This window comes from Cnephaeus nilssonii (assembly GCF_951640355.1).
Source record: "Cnephaeus nilssonii genome assembly, chromosome: 5".
NCBI classification, from domain to species: domain Eukaryota; kingdom Metazoa; phylum Chordata; class Mammalia; order Chiroptera; family Vespertilionidae; genus Cnephaeus; species Cnephaeus nilssonii.
The window spans coordinates 68,626,577-68,640,111 of record NC_137076.1 but is presented as its reverse complement, the minus strand read 5'-3'; the positions used below and the strand labels follow the sequence as shown (position 1 = coordinate 68,640,111).

Genomic DNA, 13,535 nt, shown 5'->3' with positions numbered 1-13,535 from the left:
TTGGGAAACTGGCAGTAATTAGTCTCCTCCCCCTGGCATAGATGACTGAGTCACGTAGGAGGCCTCAATGTATTTTTTATTAAGTAAACATTAATTGAGTCGCTAGTATGAATAACAGTGATGAACAAGACAAAGTTTCCATTTTCTTTGAGCCTGCATTGTTTTAGACAGATATTCAAGTAAATTGAAAATAGGTAAGATTACATCATATAGGGAGGACAGCCTTGAAAATAAAACAGGATGATGCACTGGAGAGTGACAAGGACTTTCAGGTGTGAGTATTGTGGAAGGCCTGGACATCCGGGGCTGTTGGCTGGAAGTCAGCCTGGTGTGTTTAGGGAGGTTTGTGAGTCTGGACCAGAGTGAAGAAAGGGTCAGGGAGGGAGGCAGGGGCCAGACCATGTAGACCACATAAGGACCTTTAGGTCATGGTAAAGCATTGGGATTTTAAATTGTATTTTTAAGTGGGAAACTATTGATGGATTCTAATCAGGGAGCAACATACACTGATTTGTATTTGGATTGGATTGGAGGAGGCAGGATTTAAGAAAGAGGATTTAGAGAGAAAACAGTGAGACCATTTAGGTGCTAATTAACATGGGGATTCCAACAAAATGGGGATCTAGCCCATACCTGGGTATGTGCCCTGGCAAGGAATGGAACCTGGAACCAGCTGGCAACCTTCTGGTGCATGGGGCCTTCTAGTAAATTGGATGATACTCATCTGAGTCACACCAGGCAGGGCTATTTTATTCTTAATATCGTCTTCTTTGCATAATGTCTGCAACGTAATAGTGACTGGCACTGAAATAAATGCATTGAAGAATCTTTGTTTAAAGTATTACTATGTCTCCTTTTCCCCCCATTGACCTCTCCCCACCCAGTCCCGCCCCCCTGCACATGCCCTCACCCCCCTACTGTCTGTGTTCATTGGTTGTGCTTATGTGCATGCATACAAGTCCTTTGGTTGATTCTTACCCCTCCCCCTTACCGCCATCCCCTGCCTTCCCTCTGAAGTTTGAATGTCTGTTCCCCGATGTTTTTGAGAGGGTGGGTCACAACATCACATTTTCTCCAGCCATATTTTCTTGACAATTTTTCAATCTGATTTTTCTCCATTGCTTTACCAAAAAAAGACGCTATCTGAAGATTCCACTGAAATTTACCAAGAGCAGTGACTGTCTCTGAGTCTTTAGTCTCCTTTACCTATCACAATCTTTGCACTACAGGTCTGCTTTCTTTTTTTGGCTTTGTTTTCCTCCTCGATGTCTGTGTAAATGTTTCTTATTTCTCACTCTGTGTTTCTGACCATATCTTCTAATTTTCCTTCTATTTATGTATTTTTAATTTATCTTTATTGTTAAAAATATTACATATATCCCCTCTTTCCCCCCCCCCATTGACTCCCTCCACCCTGCTCCCACCCCCTCCCCAGCCTTCACCTCATTATTATCTGTGCCCATGGGATTTGCTGTCTAGATCTCCTCTCTCCCTCTCTACAAAGTAATTTGGACATTCCTCACAGCATTTTTTTTCAGTCCTTTTTTTCCTTTCTCTACCTTTCTCTCTCTCTCTCTCTCTCTCTGTCTCTCTCTCTCTCTCTCAGAGAGAGAGAGAAAGAAAATCATCCATTTCCATCACACAGAACACTATGCAGAAATGTAGACAACTTCTAAATTTGTTATCTCTGACTCCATCCCAGACATCCCCACCCACATTAATAACTCTCTAGAAGACACCTCTGCCTGGCATCTGTTGGCATCGTAAGTGGAACACATCAGAAATTCCTAACCAATCCTGTTTCTCATCTTGGCATTCTCCTTCCTTTTAATGATGTTGCCTTACCTTCTTCAACCATGTTTGATGGCTAAGGGTCATCATTTCCCCTCCACTTAGTCAGTGGCAAGTACTCATATTTCTCCTTTTCTAATGCCTCTGACACCCATTCTTTTCTATGCATTCCTCCTGCCAAGATTCTAGTTCAGTCCATAATTACATCATGCCTGGACTATTACAATAAAAATTATCTTACTTTCCTGGCTCTGGTATCTAATTCCTCCAATCAATATACTACACTATATTGTATAACTTTGGAGTTCTTACTATGTTAAGTTCTGAGGAATTAAACACTTCAGATGATCCCATAGGAGAATAGTGTGATATAGGAGGTAATTTTTTAAAATCTTGTGATGATAGTACTTTATAACAAGTATAGTTTAAGCACAGAAGGGTGGAAAGAACAGCATAGTCAGTGAGACCTGAGGAAATCAGTAGAAGCTTCAAGTAATGGATGATTCTGGGAAAAGACAGAGAAGTAGTTTGTGTAAGGCATCCTAGACAAAGACAGTAACAGGTACAAAGGCAAAGAGCTGTGCAAAAGCATGCCATCAGAGAAGCTCTTCATAGGATGGAGTGGGTTAGGAAGGGCCTTGTTTACTGAGAGAACAGTTCCCATTTCTTTCTGCATCTAATGGGAGAAACCACCTAAGTGTTTTTAGCTGGGCAATCACATGATTGATTTCCCTTTACAAAAATTCCTCTATCAATATAGGAGGTTATTTGGATAAAGCAAAGACTGAATCAGGGAATGACAGGGCAATTGCAGCGATATGAACTAGCTGGGCATCTAGTGGCTCAGCTTTAACAAGGATCTACTTTCTTCCTTGGAATCTTCAACCTCCAGTTTGCCGTGTCCATATTGCACTCTCTGCATAAACAGCCCCAGCATCCCCCCAAGCATCTTCTGCATGGACCCCCACATATAGACAATCCTTCAGCCTCACTGGATGGCCTTCTGCTATTGGGAAAACGATCTGTGCTTCTCTGGCCTTAGGGCTTTGTCCAGGTCTTTCTATATCCTAGGCCAGGGTTTTGCAAACTACGGCCGGCAGGCCAAATTCAGCTCAGGGTCTGCTTTTATAAATAAAATGTTATTGGAGCATAGCCTCACCCATTCACGCACTTATTGTCTGAGGCAACTTTTGTATTAAATTGAGTATCACAACAGATATCTTACAGCCTGCAAAGCTGAGAATATTTACTAACTGGTCCTTTACAATGTCCTGGCCTAGAACACCTTCTTTCTCCTTCTTCAACATTATTGTAAGATGGGCAACCCCCTTAAAACGGAGCTTGAATTTACTATCCTCCAAAGAAGGCTTTATTTTAATAATTCCAGTCAAGGGTGGTCTCTGTCTTCTGAACACCTGGAGCAGTGCTTCTGCACCGTTTCTTAGCACTTACACATACCACCGTGGTTTGCATTTACTTTCCTACATACCTTTCTTCCATTTAGGATGTAAGCTTGAGGACAGAATTTTTACCTACTTATCCATGTCTCTATTAGTCCATCTACCACTTAACTAAATATATAGATGGATTATAATAGATTACAGCAGGTCCTTGAATAGCATTGTTTCATTCAGGTTGTTTTATTAGAACATTGATAAGATGTCCTGGGAACCTAACTCTTGTGTGTATCAATTAGTCTGCAGTAAAATCGGTTTTGTTCTTCATTGTTTTGCTTAAAGTCACAGTTTCCAAGAACCTTTCGATGGTGTTACATGAGGACTTACTGTATATGTAATAGATCATTATAATTATACTAGAGGCCCATTGCACAAAGATTCATGCAATAGGCCTTCCTTCCCCTGGCTGCCAGCACAGGTTTTCCTCCGGCACCCGGGACTCTGGCCACCGCCTTCCATCTTCGCTCCGGCCCGAGCCTTTAGTCTTCTCCGCTCCAGCTGGAGTGCCGCTCCTGTAGCTCCCTCCACCCCCCACCCTCTCCCTCATAGCAGGCATCCCACCCACCTGGCCACTCCATGCCTGCATATACAAATTAACCTTCCAGATTTGTCGGGTTAATTTGCATAATTACTCCTGATTGGCTGGTGGGTGTCACAGAGGTATGGTCAATTTGCATATTTCTCTTTTATTAGTGTAGATATGTATATATACTATGTTTATGTAAGCCTGGACTTTGAATTGTTGTCATGTATCAATTATATTGACATGTGCTTATCATATGAAATGACATTTAATACTCAAAACTACCAAATGAAAGGAATCCATTTTTGCCTGTAGTTTTTAAATACCAGTTCTCCAACAGTTTATCATTTCTCTAAAAAAAAAATGAAAGTGCTGAAATGTGTCTTTTAAACTGTGAGCTTAACGGGAGGAACATGCACTCTGCCGGCTGCAGTGTGGGTTTTTCCTGCTGTTTCTGTGAGACACATGCTGTTGCTATGTTTTTATGAACGCAAACAAAACTACAGAAACACGTGCCTAATTCTACCAAGGGCATTTCTTTGTTGGTCTAAAGGAGAAAGCTTTTAAAGACATCTATTTCATTGCTACCTCCAACCTTAGAAATGATGGACCCCAGCCAATTTCTGAACCTTCAAGCTTTGGAACTTCTTCCCTAGCGGATCTCTCAGGAATATATGCAGATAGCTTTCCTCTCCAGAAAGAAGAGAGAAGCTATTCTCAGTGGAAAATCCTGTCTGTTAACCAATCTGGTTAGCATCAAAATATCCATGGAGATGTCCTACTTCTCTTGACAACAAGAAAGCAGAGCAGCATGGCCATGGGAGGAATGAAAAATGAGAGAATTAGTAACTAGGAATGTCTCTGTGTAAATAATCAGTTCTTTAGTTGTTCTGGATAGTCAATGTGTATCAAATACAGAGTTTTCATCTTGAAAGAGCAGCCCTCAACTGCTCTTCCCTGGGACATTATGGCACACAGCAGAAAAATAATTTTTAGATTCATTTAACAGATGTTCATCTGTGATCCTGGCCATTAACCACACTATTAGAGCAATGCCCTGATTTATGCTTTCTGGCTCATCTATTTAAAACACAGTGGTCTTCTGGGTACATTTTGGGGTCTTGCGTGATTTAAGAAGCCCACAAAGCTTGCGAGGACCTGCTTGAGGTCATTGGACATGTCACAATAAAGAGTGTCAGTGTGATATTCACATGAAATTTGAAAGATTTGTCTTCCAGCTGTATTTTTTTCATTGTTGTGTGATCTGACTTGTAATGTCTTTGGTTACATTTCTGCCTCAGTTTTAAAATTACAGTAAACAGGTGCTATAATATCGTACCTAGAAGGAACCTGCCATCTCTGCTCTCTGCTTTAGTTATAGGATCATCGGTGGAAACTCTCAGTTCACCATCAACCCATCCACAGGACAGATCATCACCAGTGCATTGCTGGACAGGGAGACACGAGAAAATTATACATTAGTGGTGGTTTCCAGTGATGCTGGGTCCCCGGGGCCTCTTTCCAGTTCCACCAGCGTGCTGGTCACAGTGACTGATGTCAATGACAATCCACCAAGATTTCAACATCACCCATATGTCACACACATCCCATCGCCTACTCTTCCAGGTAATCACATGATGCATTGGACATGTTCTATAAAACACATTTCTTTCATTTTTACATGTATAGCTTTGTTTGCAAATCCTCTGAAATTCAACTTGTTTTGCCTAACAAAACTAAAGGAACATTGAATGTCACAAATTAATTCTTTCTTCATCAACCAATTGTGTTTGAGATTTTATAATTGCCATATCTTTCCTAGTACTATTTCTTAATATGACTTGAATATTATTAGGTGATTAAAATAAATATGACTTGTAGTCAGGTAGGGTTCTGCCAGGAGATGTAATTTGTAAGATCTCTGAGAGGAGGGACAGGTCTCTCTTTTTTTTCATGCCATATCCCAGTGCCTGAAACATTATCTGGAATTGATAGGAATTCAGCTATATTCATGGGTAGAAAATGAATATGTTACTTCAATGCTTCATAGGTAGATTTTTAAGTGTTTAATGAATGAATAATTCTAGTTAATGCTTATCATTAGTATCATTTTATTCCAGTTTTGAGGGATGCAGTTTTACTTGTTTGTAAGTTTATGGAGCCATTAATGAGCCACTTTCATGCTGACAGCATGCATTTATTATTCTGCATCTCTTTCAAATTTAGTTTGGTTGCATTTGCTTTTTTTGCAAAGAATGGCATACTCTCTTCAGAACCACACAAATCATCTGCCATCTGCAGTTTCTGAGATGAGTTTTCAAACGAGAATAAACACAACTAAAGACCACAATTCATTTAATCTTCCTTGCTTTAAAATATTTTTAATTAGAAGAAAAAAATAAATGGATCCAGGATTCCTCCTCTCAGTGATCTTTGATCTTCTATGCACTCGAGAATGTCTAATTAATACCAATTGAAGGTATAATATCCATAAAATTTTGCCAACTTTCTATGAAAAGGAAATGTTGATATCAAAGTCGTAGGTCCCTGCTGAAGGCCTTTAGCTGAAATGATGCTGGCAGACATGACTCTAATCACATCCAGTATTCGGTGATGCAACATCGCATCTCCTACGCAAAGTGAGGGACACGCCAGCATCTTTTCCTCATTAGACATAATTAATCAGGATCACTGGCCTTTTTTTTTTCATATATAAAAGACTTTTCAGTTTTGTCGCAAACTCTTTGGTAGGGCTGGGAGGGCAGGTTTGGGAAAGTTTCTGAATGAGAATATCAAAAACATGTCCTTCTGGCAGCTCCCCTGCATATTTCTGCTACAATCTGTTTTGTTGGCACTCATCCCAAGCACTGACTTTTGGAACCCACATTGGGTCCATTCTTTCTCAGTTCTTATTTCTTACTACTTTATAATTGCTTGAGTTGACTTATAGATTTATATGTATATCTATGCTTGTTTTGTCTCCATGGCATAATAGCTCATAGGTAAAAGAATTTTACTATGAAACAATACGCATAAGGAATCAACAGTGATTTTTTTAAGCATATTATTTTTGTGGACATCATTACATATATGGTAATTGAGAATGTTTTAAAACATAAAAGAGCAATTATCTTTTACTTACATGGGGTAGCAGCACAGCTGTTAGCACAGCACACGTTACAATCATGTGTGCTGGGAGTGGTATGATGTGCAGATTTATCTCCCAGGAACTACAATTCGGAAGGATTAGCCATTGCTCTTTCTTGTGCTCCTCTCAAAGGCATTCTGCAGAATATTAAATCCAGTAGACCACATGGGCTTTAGTTAGGAAATGGCAGGTCAGTCCCTGAAGAGGATTGTTAAGTAGATTTGATTTTGCAACTTCCGGGACAATAGAGGAGGTACCGTCCTCCCCTAGGAATTGTGAGAAATAAAATTACACCAGGTAGAAATACAGTGTTTTATATGCATTCACCTACTACCCAATGTTCTGTTTGGGTTCCCTGTGATTCTCACTGCACGCTCCCTCATTCATAGGTGCCTTCGTCTTTGCGGTGACAGTCACAGACGCTGATATTGGACCCAATTCTGAACTGCACTACTCTCTGTCAGGTAGAAACTCTGAGAAATTTCACATTGACCCGCTGCGGGGAGCTATCATGGCAGCCGGGCCATTGAACGGAGCTTCGGAAGTGACGTTCTCTGTCCATGTGAAAGACGGTGGCTCGTTTCCAAAGACAGATTCTACAACAGTGACTGTTAGGTTCGTGAACAAGGCGGATTTCCCCAAAGTCAGAGCCAAAGAACAAACTTTCATGTTTCCTGAGAACCAGCCAGTCGGCACTCAGGTCACCACTGTTACGGGGTCCTCCCTGAGAGGAGATCCTTTGTCTTATTATATCGCAAGTGGGAACCTGGGCAGCACGTTCCAGATTGATCAGTTAACAGGGCAGGTGTCCATCAGCCGGCCTCTGGATTTTGAAAAGATGCAAAAATATGTTGTATGGATAGAGGCCAGAGATGGAGGTTTCCCTCCTTTCTCCTCTTATGAGAAACTCGACATAGCTGTGTTGGATGTCAACGATAATGCCCCGATTTTTAAGGAAGATCCATTTGTATCTGAAATATTGGAAAATCTTTCTCCTCGAAAAATACTCACTGTCTCAGCAACGGACAAGGACAGTGGACCCAATGGACAGTTAGATTACGATATTGTTAATGGCAACAAAGAACACAGTTTCAGCATCGATCACGCCACTGGTGAAATTAGAAGCCTTCGGCCGCTAGACAGGGAAAAGGTGTCTCAGTATGTGCTCACCGTAAAGTCCTCAGACAAAGGCTCGCCTTCTCAGAGCAGCTCAGTCAAAGTCATCATTCACATTTTAGATGAAAATGATAATGCCCCGAGGTTTTCTCAGATCTTCAGTGCCCATGTTTCTGAAAACTCCCCATTAGGATACACGGTTACACGTGTCACGACTTCTGATGAAGACACTGGTGTAAATGCAATCAGTCGATATTCTATCATGGACACAAGCCTTCCATTTACCATTAATCCCAGCACAGGGGATATTGTCATCAGCAGACCTTTAAATAGAGAAGATACCGACCGTTACAGAATCCGAGTTTCTGCACATGATTCCGGGTGGACTGTAAGTACAGATGTCACAATATTTGTGACAGATGTCAATGACAATGCTCCGAGATTTAGCAGACCCTCCTATTATTTAGATTGCCCCGAACTTGCTGAAATCGGCTCCAAAGTGACGCAGGTGTCTGCAACCGATCCTGACGAGGGGTCAAATGGACAAGTGGTTTATTTTATAAAATCTCAGTCAGAGTATTTCAGGATTAATGCCACCACAGGAGAGATTTTCAATAAACAGATCTTAAAATACCAAAACGTCAGTGGCTTCAGTAACGTGAACATCAACAGACACAGTTTTATAGTGACATCTTCAGATCGAGGTAATCCTTCCCTACTCAGCGAGACCACCGTTACCATCAACATAGTGGATAGTAATGACAATGCACCCCAATTTCTTAAAAGTAAATATTTTACTCCAGTCACCAAAAACGTGAAAGTTGGTACAAAGTTAATCAAAGTTACTGCAGTAGACGATAAAGATTTCGGATTGAATTCCGAAGTGGAGTATTTCGTTTCCAGTGAAAATCATTTGGGGAAATTTAAGTTGGACAATAATACAGGGTGGATTTCGGTAGCATCTTCTCTCATCTCTGACTTGAACCAAAACTTTTTGATCACTGTCACTGCAAAGGATAAAGGAAACCCTCCACTTTCATCCCAAGCAACGGTTCAAATCATTGTCACTGAGGAAAACTACCATACTCCGGAATTCTCTCAAAGCCACATGAGTGCCACCATCCCCGAAAGCCACAGCGTCGGGGCCGTGGTCCGAACGGTTTCTGCAAGAGATAGAGACGCAGCGATGAACGGCCTGATTAGATACAGCATTTCTTCCGGAAATGAAGAGGGCATTTTTGCCATCAATTCCTCCACAGGTGTATTGACACTAGCCAAAGCTCTTGATTACGAGCTCTGCCAGAAACATGAAATGACTATTAGTGCTACTGATGGCGGGTGGGTGGCAAGGACGGGTTACTGCAGTGTGACTGTCAATGTGCTCGATGTGAATGACAATTCTCCAGTGTTCCTCCCTGAGGAATATTTCCCCACTGTTTTGGAAAACGCCCCAAGCGGGACCACCGTCATCCACCTAAACGCAACAGATGCGGACTCTGGCACCAACGCTGTGATTGCATACACTGTACAGTCATCTGACAGCGACCTCTTTGTCATTGACCCCAACACGGGCGTCCTCACCACTCAAGGCTTCTTGGATTTTGAAACCAAGCAGAGCTACCACCTTACTGTGAAAGCTTTCAATGTCCCCGATGAGGAAAGGTGCAGTTTTGCCACAGTTAATGTACAATTAAAAGGGACAAATGAATACGTGCCTCGTTTCGTTTCCAAACTCTACTATTTTGAAATCTCAGAAGCAGCTCCTAGAGGGACGATTGTTGGAGAAGTGTTTGCCAGTGACCGGGATTTGGGCGTTGACGGGGAGGTACAGTATTTGATTTTTGGAAACAGTAGGAAGAAGGGTTTCCAGATCAATAAGAAGACTGGACAGATTTATGTTTCTGGACTTCTTGACAGAGAAAAAGAAGAAAGGGTATCTTTGAAGGTATTGGCCAAGAATTCTGGCAGCATCAGGGGTGCAGACATAGACGAGGTCACTGTGAATATCACTGTGCTCGATGCCAACGACCCACCCATTTTCAGTCTGAACATCTATAGTGTTCAGATCAGCGAAGGGGTCCCGACAGGAACTCACGTGACCTTTGTCAGTGCCTTTGACTCAGACTCGGTCCCCAGCTGGAGCAGGTTCTCTTATTTTATCGGGTCAGGGAATGAAAACGGTGCCTTTTCCATCAACCCGCAGACAGGACAGATCACTGTAACTGCAGAACTGGATCGAGAAACCCTCCCCATCTATAATCTGACCGTGCTGGCTGTTGATGCGGGGACGCCCTCCGCTACAGGAAGTGCCACTCTCTTAGTCACCCTGGAAGACATAAACGACAACGGGCCAATGCTGACCATCAGCGAAGGGGAAGTGATGGAAAACAAACGCCCCGGCACTCTGGTGATGACCCTTCAGTCCACCGACCCTGACCTCCCTCCCAATCAAGGCCCCTTTACCTATTACTTGCTGAGCACGGGTCCCGCCACCAACTATTTCAGTCTGAACACCGCTGGCGTGCTGAGCACCACCAGAGAGATCGACCGAGAGCAGATTGCAGACTTCTATCTGTCAGTGGTCACTAGGGACTCGGGTGTGCCTCAGATGTCTTCCACAGGGACTGTGCACATCACCGTGATGGACCAAAATGACAATCCTTCCCAGTCTCGGACGGTGGAGATATTTGTTAATTACTATGGCAACGTGTTTCCTGGTGGGCTGTTGGGCTCTGTGAAGCCACAGGATCCCGATGTGTTGGACACCTTCCACTGCTCCCTGACCTCAGGGGTGACGAGCCTCTTCAGTGTCCCCAGGGGCACTTGTGATCTGCATTCCCAGCCAAGGTCCACCGACGGCACGTTCGACCTGACCGTCCTCAGCAGTGACGGGGTCCACAGCACGGTCACCACCAGCATCCGCGTTTTCTTTGCTGGCTTTTCCAACGCCACCATAGACAGCAGCATCCTCCTGCGGCTCAGCGTCCCCACAGTGAAGGACTTCTTGACCAACCACTACCTCCACTTCCTGCGCATCGCGGGTTCTCAGCTCACGGGCCTGGGGACCGCCGTGCAGCTCTACGGGGCCTACGAAGAGAGCAACAGGACATTTCTCTTCGCCGCGGTGAAGCGGGGCCATAACCAGTACGTGAATCCCAGTGGGGTGGCCACCTTCTTCGAAAGCATCAAAGAGATCCTTCTCCGGCAGAGTGGGGTGAAGGTGGAATCTGTGGATCACGACTCGTGTACCCACGGGCCGTGCCAGAATGGGGGGAGCTGCATCCGAAGACTGGCGGTGAGCCCCGCGGTCAAGAGCCACGAGAGCCTTCCGGTCATCATCGTGGCCAACGAGCCTTTGCAGCCGTTCCTGTGCAAGTGTCTGCCGGGTTATGCTGGGAGCCGGTGTGAAATAGACATAGATGAGTGTCTTCCGTCTCCCTGCCACAATGGCGGGACCTGCCACAATTTGGTGGGAGGGTTTTCATGCAGCTGCCCCGACGGCTTCACAGGGAGGGCCTGTGAGCGAGATATCAATGAGTGCCTGCCTAGTCCTTGTAAGAATGGTGCCGTCTGCCAGAATTTCCCAGGAAGCTTCAACTGTGTCTGCAAAACTGGATACACAGGTATGTCACGTGTGGCTCTTTTCACTAAGACTTTAGCCGTGTCAGGTAAGGTACGCTAGAAGGTAATGAATGTTTTTAAGTTTTTTTTTTTTTTTTTACTTAAAAATGGGTAAAAGCACTGAAAATGCTTTCAGCATTGCCCGTTGGCCAGATACTGTTCTAAGCCTTTGATCTGTATTTATTTTATTTACTTCTGATAAGAAACCTATGCAGTAGGGCTAATTATTTTTTATGGACAAGAAGACTGAAGTAGAGAGAAGTGAAGTCTGTTTTCTAAGGTGACTCAGTGGATTTGTTATAGAGTTGGGACCTAAGTGAATTCCAGAGTTTCAACTGACCTTCAATTTCCCCATCTGTAAAAATGGGAACAATCATGCTTACTTATCTCTTAGTGTTGTTGTAATAAGTTAAAATAATGCTTGTAAAACACCTAGCACCCAATCCACTCAGTAAGTAGCAATGACAATAAGTAGTGTTCGTAGAGGTGTCTGTGTAATAGTGATGGTAATAGAGGGGAGCCACAGGATCACTAAGACAAGAAACCTCAGTGGCACAAGGTAAGTGTGAGTCTTACCAGGGTTGTAGTCTTAGGATCATGAATAATAGGGCTATATACATGTTAGGAGTTCAGGATTTCTAAAGAAAAAACACACAAAACCTACACTCCTCCACCCCTCCTTTACCCTCACCCGTCTAATCTCTCCCTCACCCCATCTCAAAAAAGTTGCTTCTTCTACTGGAGCAACAATAAAGATTGTCACTTGTCCCATTTTGGTGTAACAGACTCCTTCACACTTAGATTTAGAGTGAGTTCACACATAGCCTGAGCACGGAGAGAGTGTGAATGCATTTGATAGGTGACAGGGATCAGGGGAAGTCCCATGGGCCTGAGCCAGGGCACCGTATGCGGATTTCAGCATAAATGGGGCTGACTTCGTGACTGGTCGTGGAACGAGCCCTTTCACATTGCTTCTCTCTAGTTTGCTTCATGGGAGGATGGTGTTATAAAGCACAGCAGGTAAACAGAATTAGTTCATAGGCCCTTTCACCTTCCCCGCTCGCTTTCACACATCTGGAGGCATTTTAGCTGTGGTGTGAGCCAGCCCTGACATTTCAGGGAGGAGGAGAATGTCCATTCCTCACTCTTATGTTATTTGACAGTATAAACAGGATATTTTCCCAGATCTATAAAGTTAGATACAGCTCGTGCACAGTCATTTTACTATGAAACTTGGCAAACGTTTGCATTCATGACAATGGGAGTGATGACTAAGAGTCACTCTCTTAAAATCACAGCAGTTGTATATTAAGTTGTCAGTGACCACGAGACCAGGAAACCATTGTGATATGAAGTGAAATTTTCAGAGATACTGAGGAGTAAGTGGTTCATATGAATAAGAGAAGGTAAAAGCCTCGATTCTTATTTTGATTTTATTTCCCAGAGGGGAATTAGACAGTTTACCTTAAGTGATACATTACCCTATTAAAGTGTTAAAAACAGGTTTCTAGGAGCTTTAAAGTGTTAAAATCAGGTTTCTAGAAGCATTTAATGCTTCTTATTTCTGCAGAAAATAAGAATGTATTTGTAAGTTTCTCATGGAGATTACGTATGTCATTATACATGATCGCCTGCAGCCTCACTGAGATTGTATTTGTATGTGCTTTAAAATACAAAGGCAGCCCAGCTGGTGCTCAGTAGTTGAGCATTGACCTATGAACCAGGAGTTCATGGTTCGATTCCTGGTCAGAGCACATGCCCGTGTTGAGGGCTCAATCCCCAGTGTAGGGCGTGCAGGAGGCAGCCGATCAATGATTCTTTTTCATCATTGATGCTTCCATCTCTCTCTCCCTTCCTCTCTGAAATCAATAAAAATAAA

At 43.1% G+C, this 13,535-nt stretch overlaps 1 protein-coding gene across 1 annotated transcript in view; it reads left to right on the top strand.

Annotated features, from left to right (window-relative positions):
* The window catches only part of FAT4 (FAT atypical cadherin 4), a 155,957-nt gene that overhangs the window by 112,761 nt on the left and 29,661 nt on the right, over positions 1 to 13,535 (top strand). Inside the window, 2 exon segments of the mRNA XM_079771296.1 lie at positions 5,147 to 5,397; positions 7,309 to 11,658. Of these exon segments, the coding sequence (XP_079627422.1) occupies positions 5,147 to 5,397; positions 7,309 to 11,658 (4,601 nt within the window).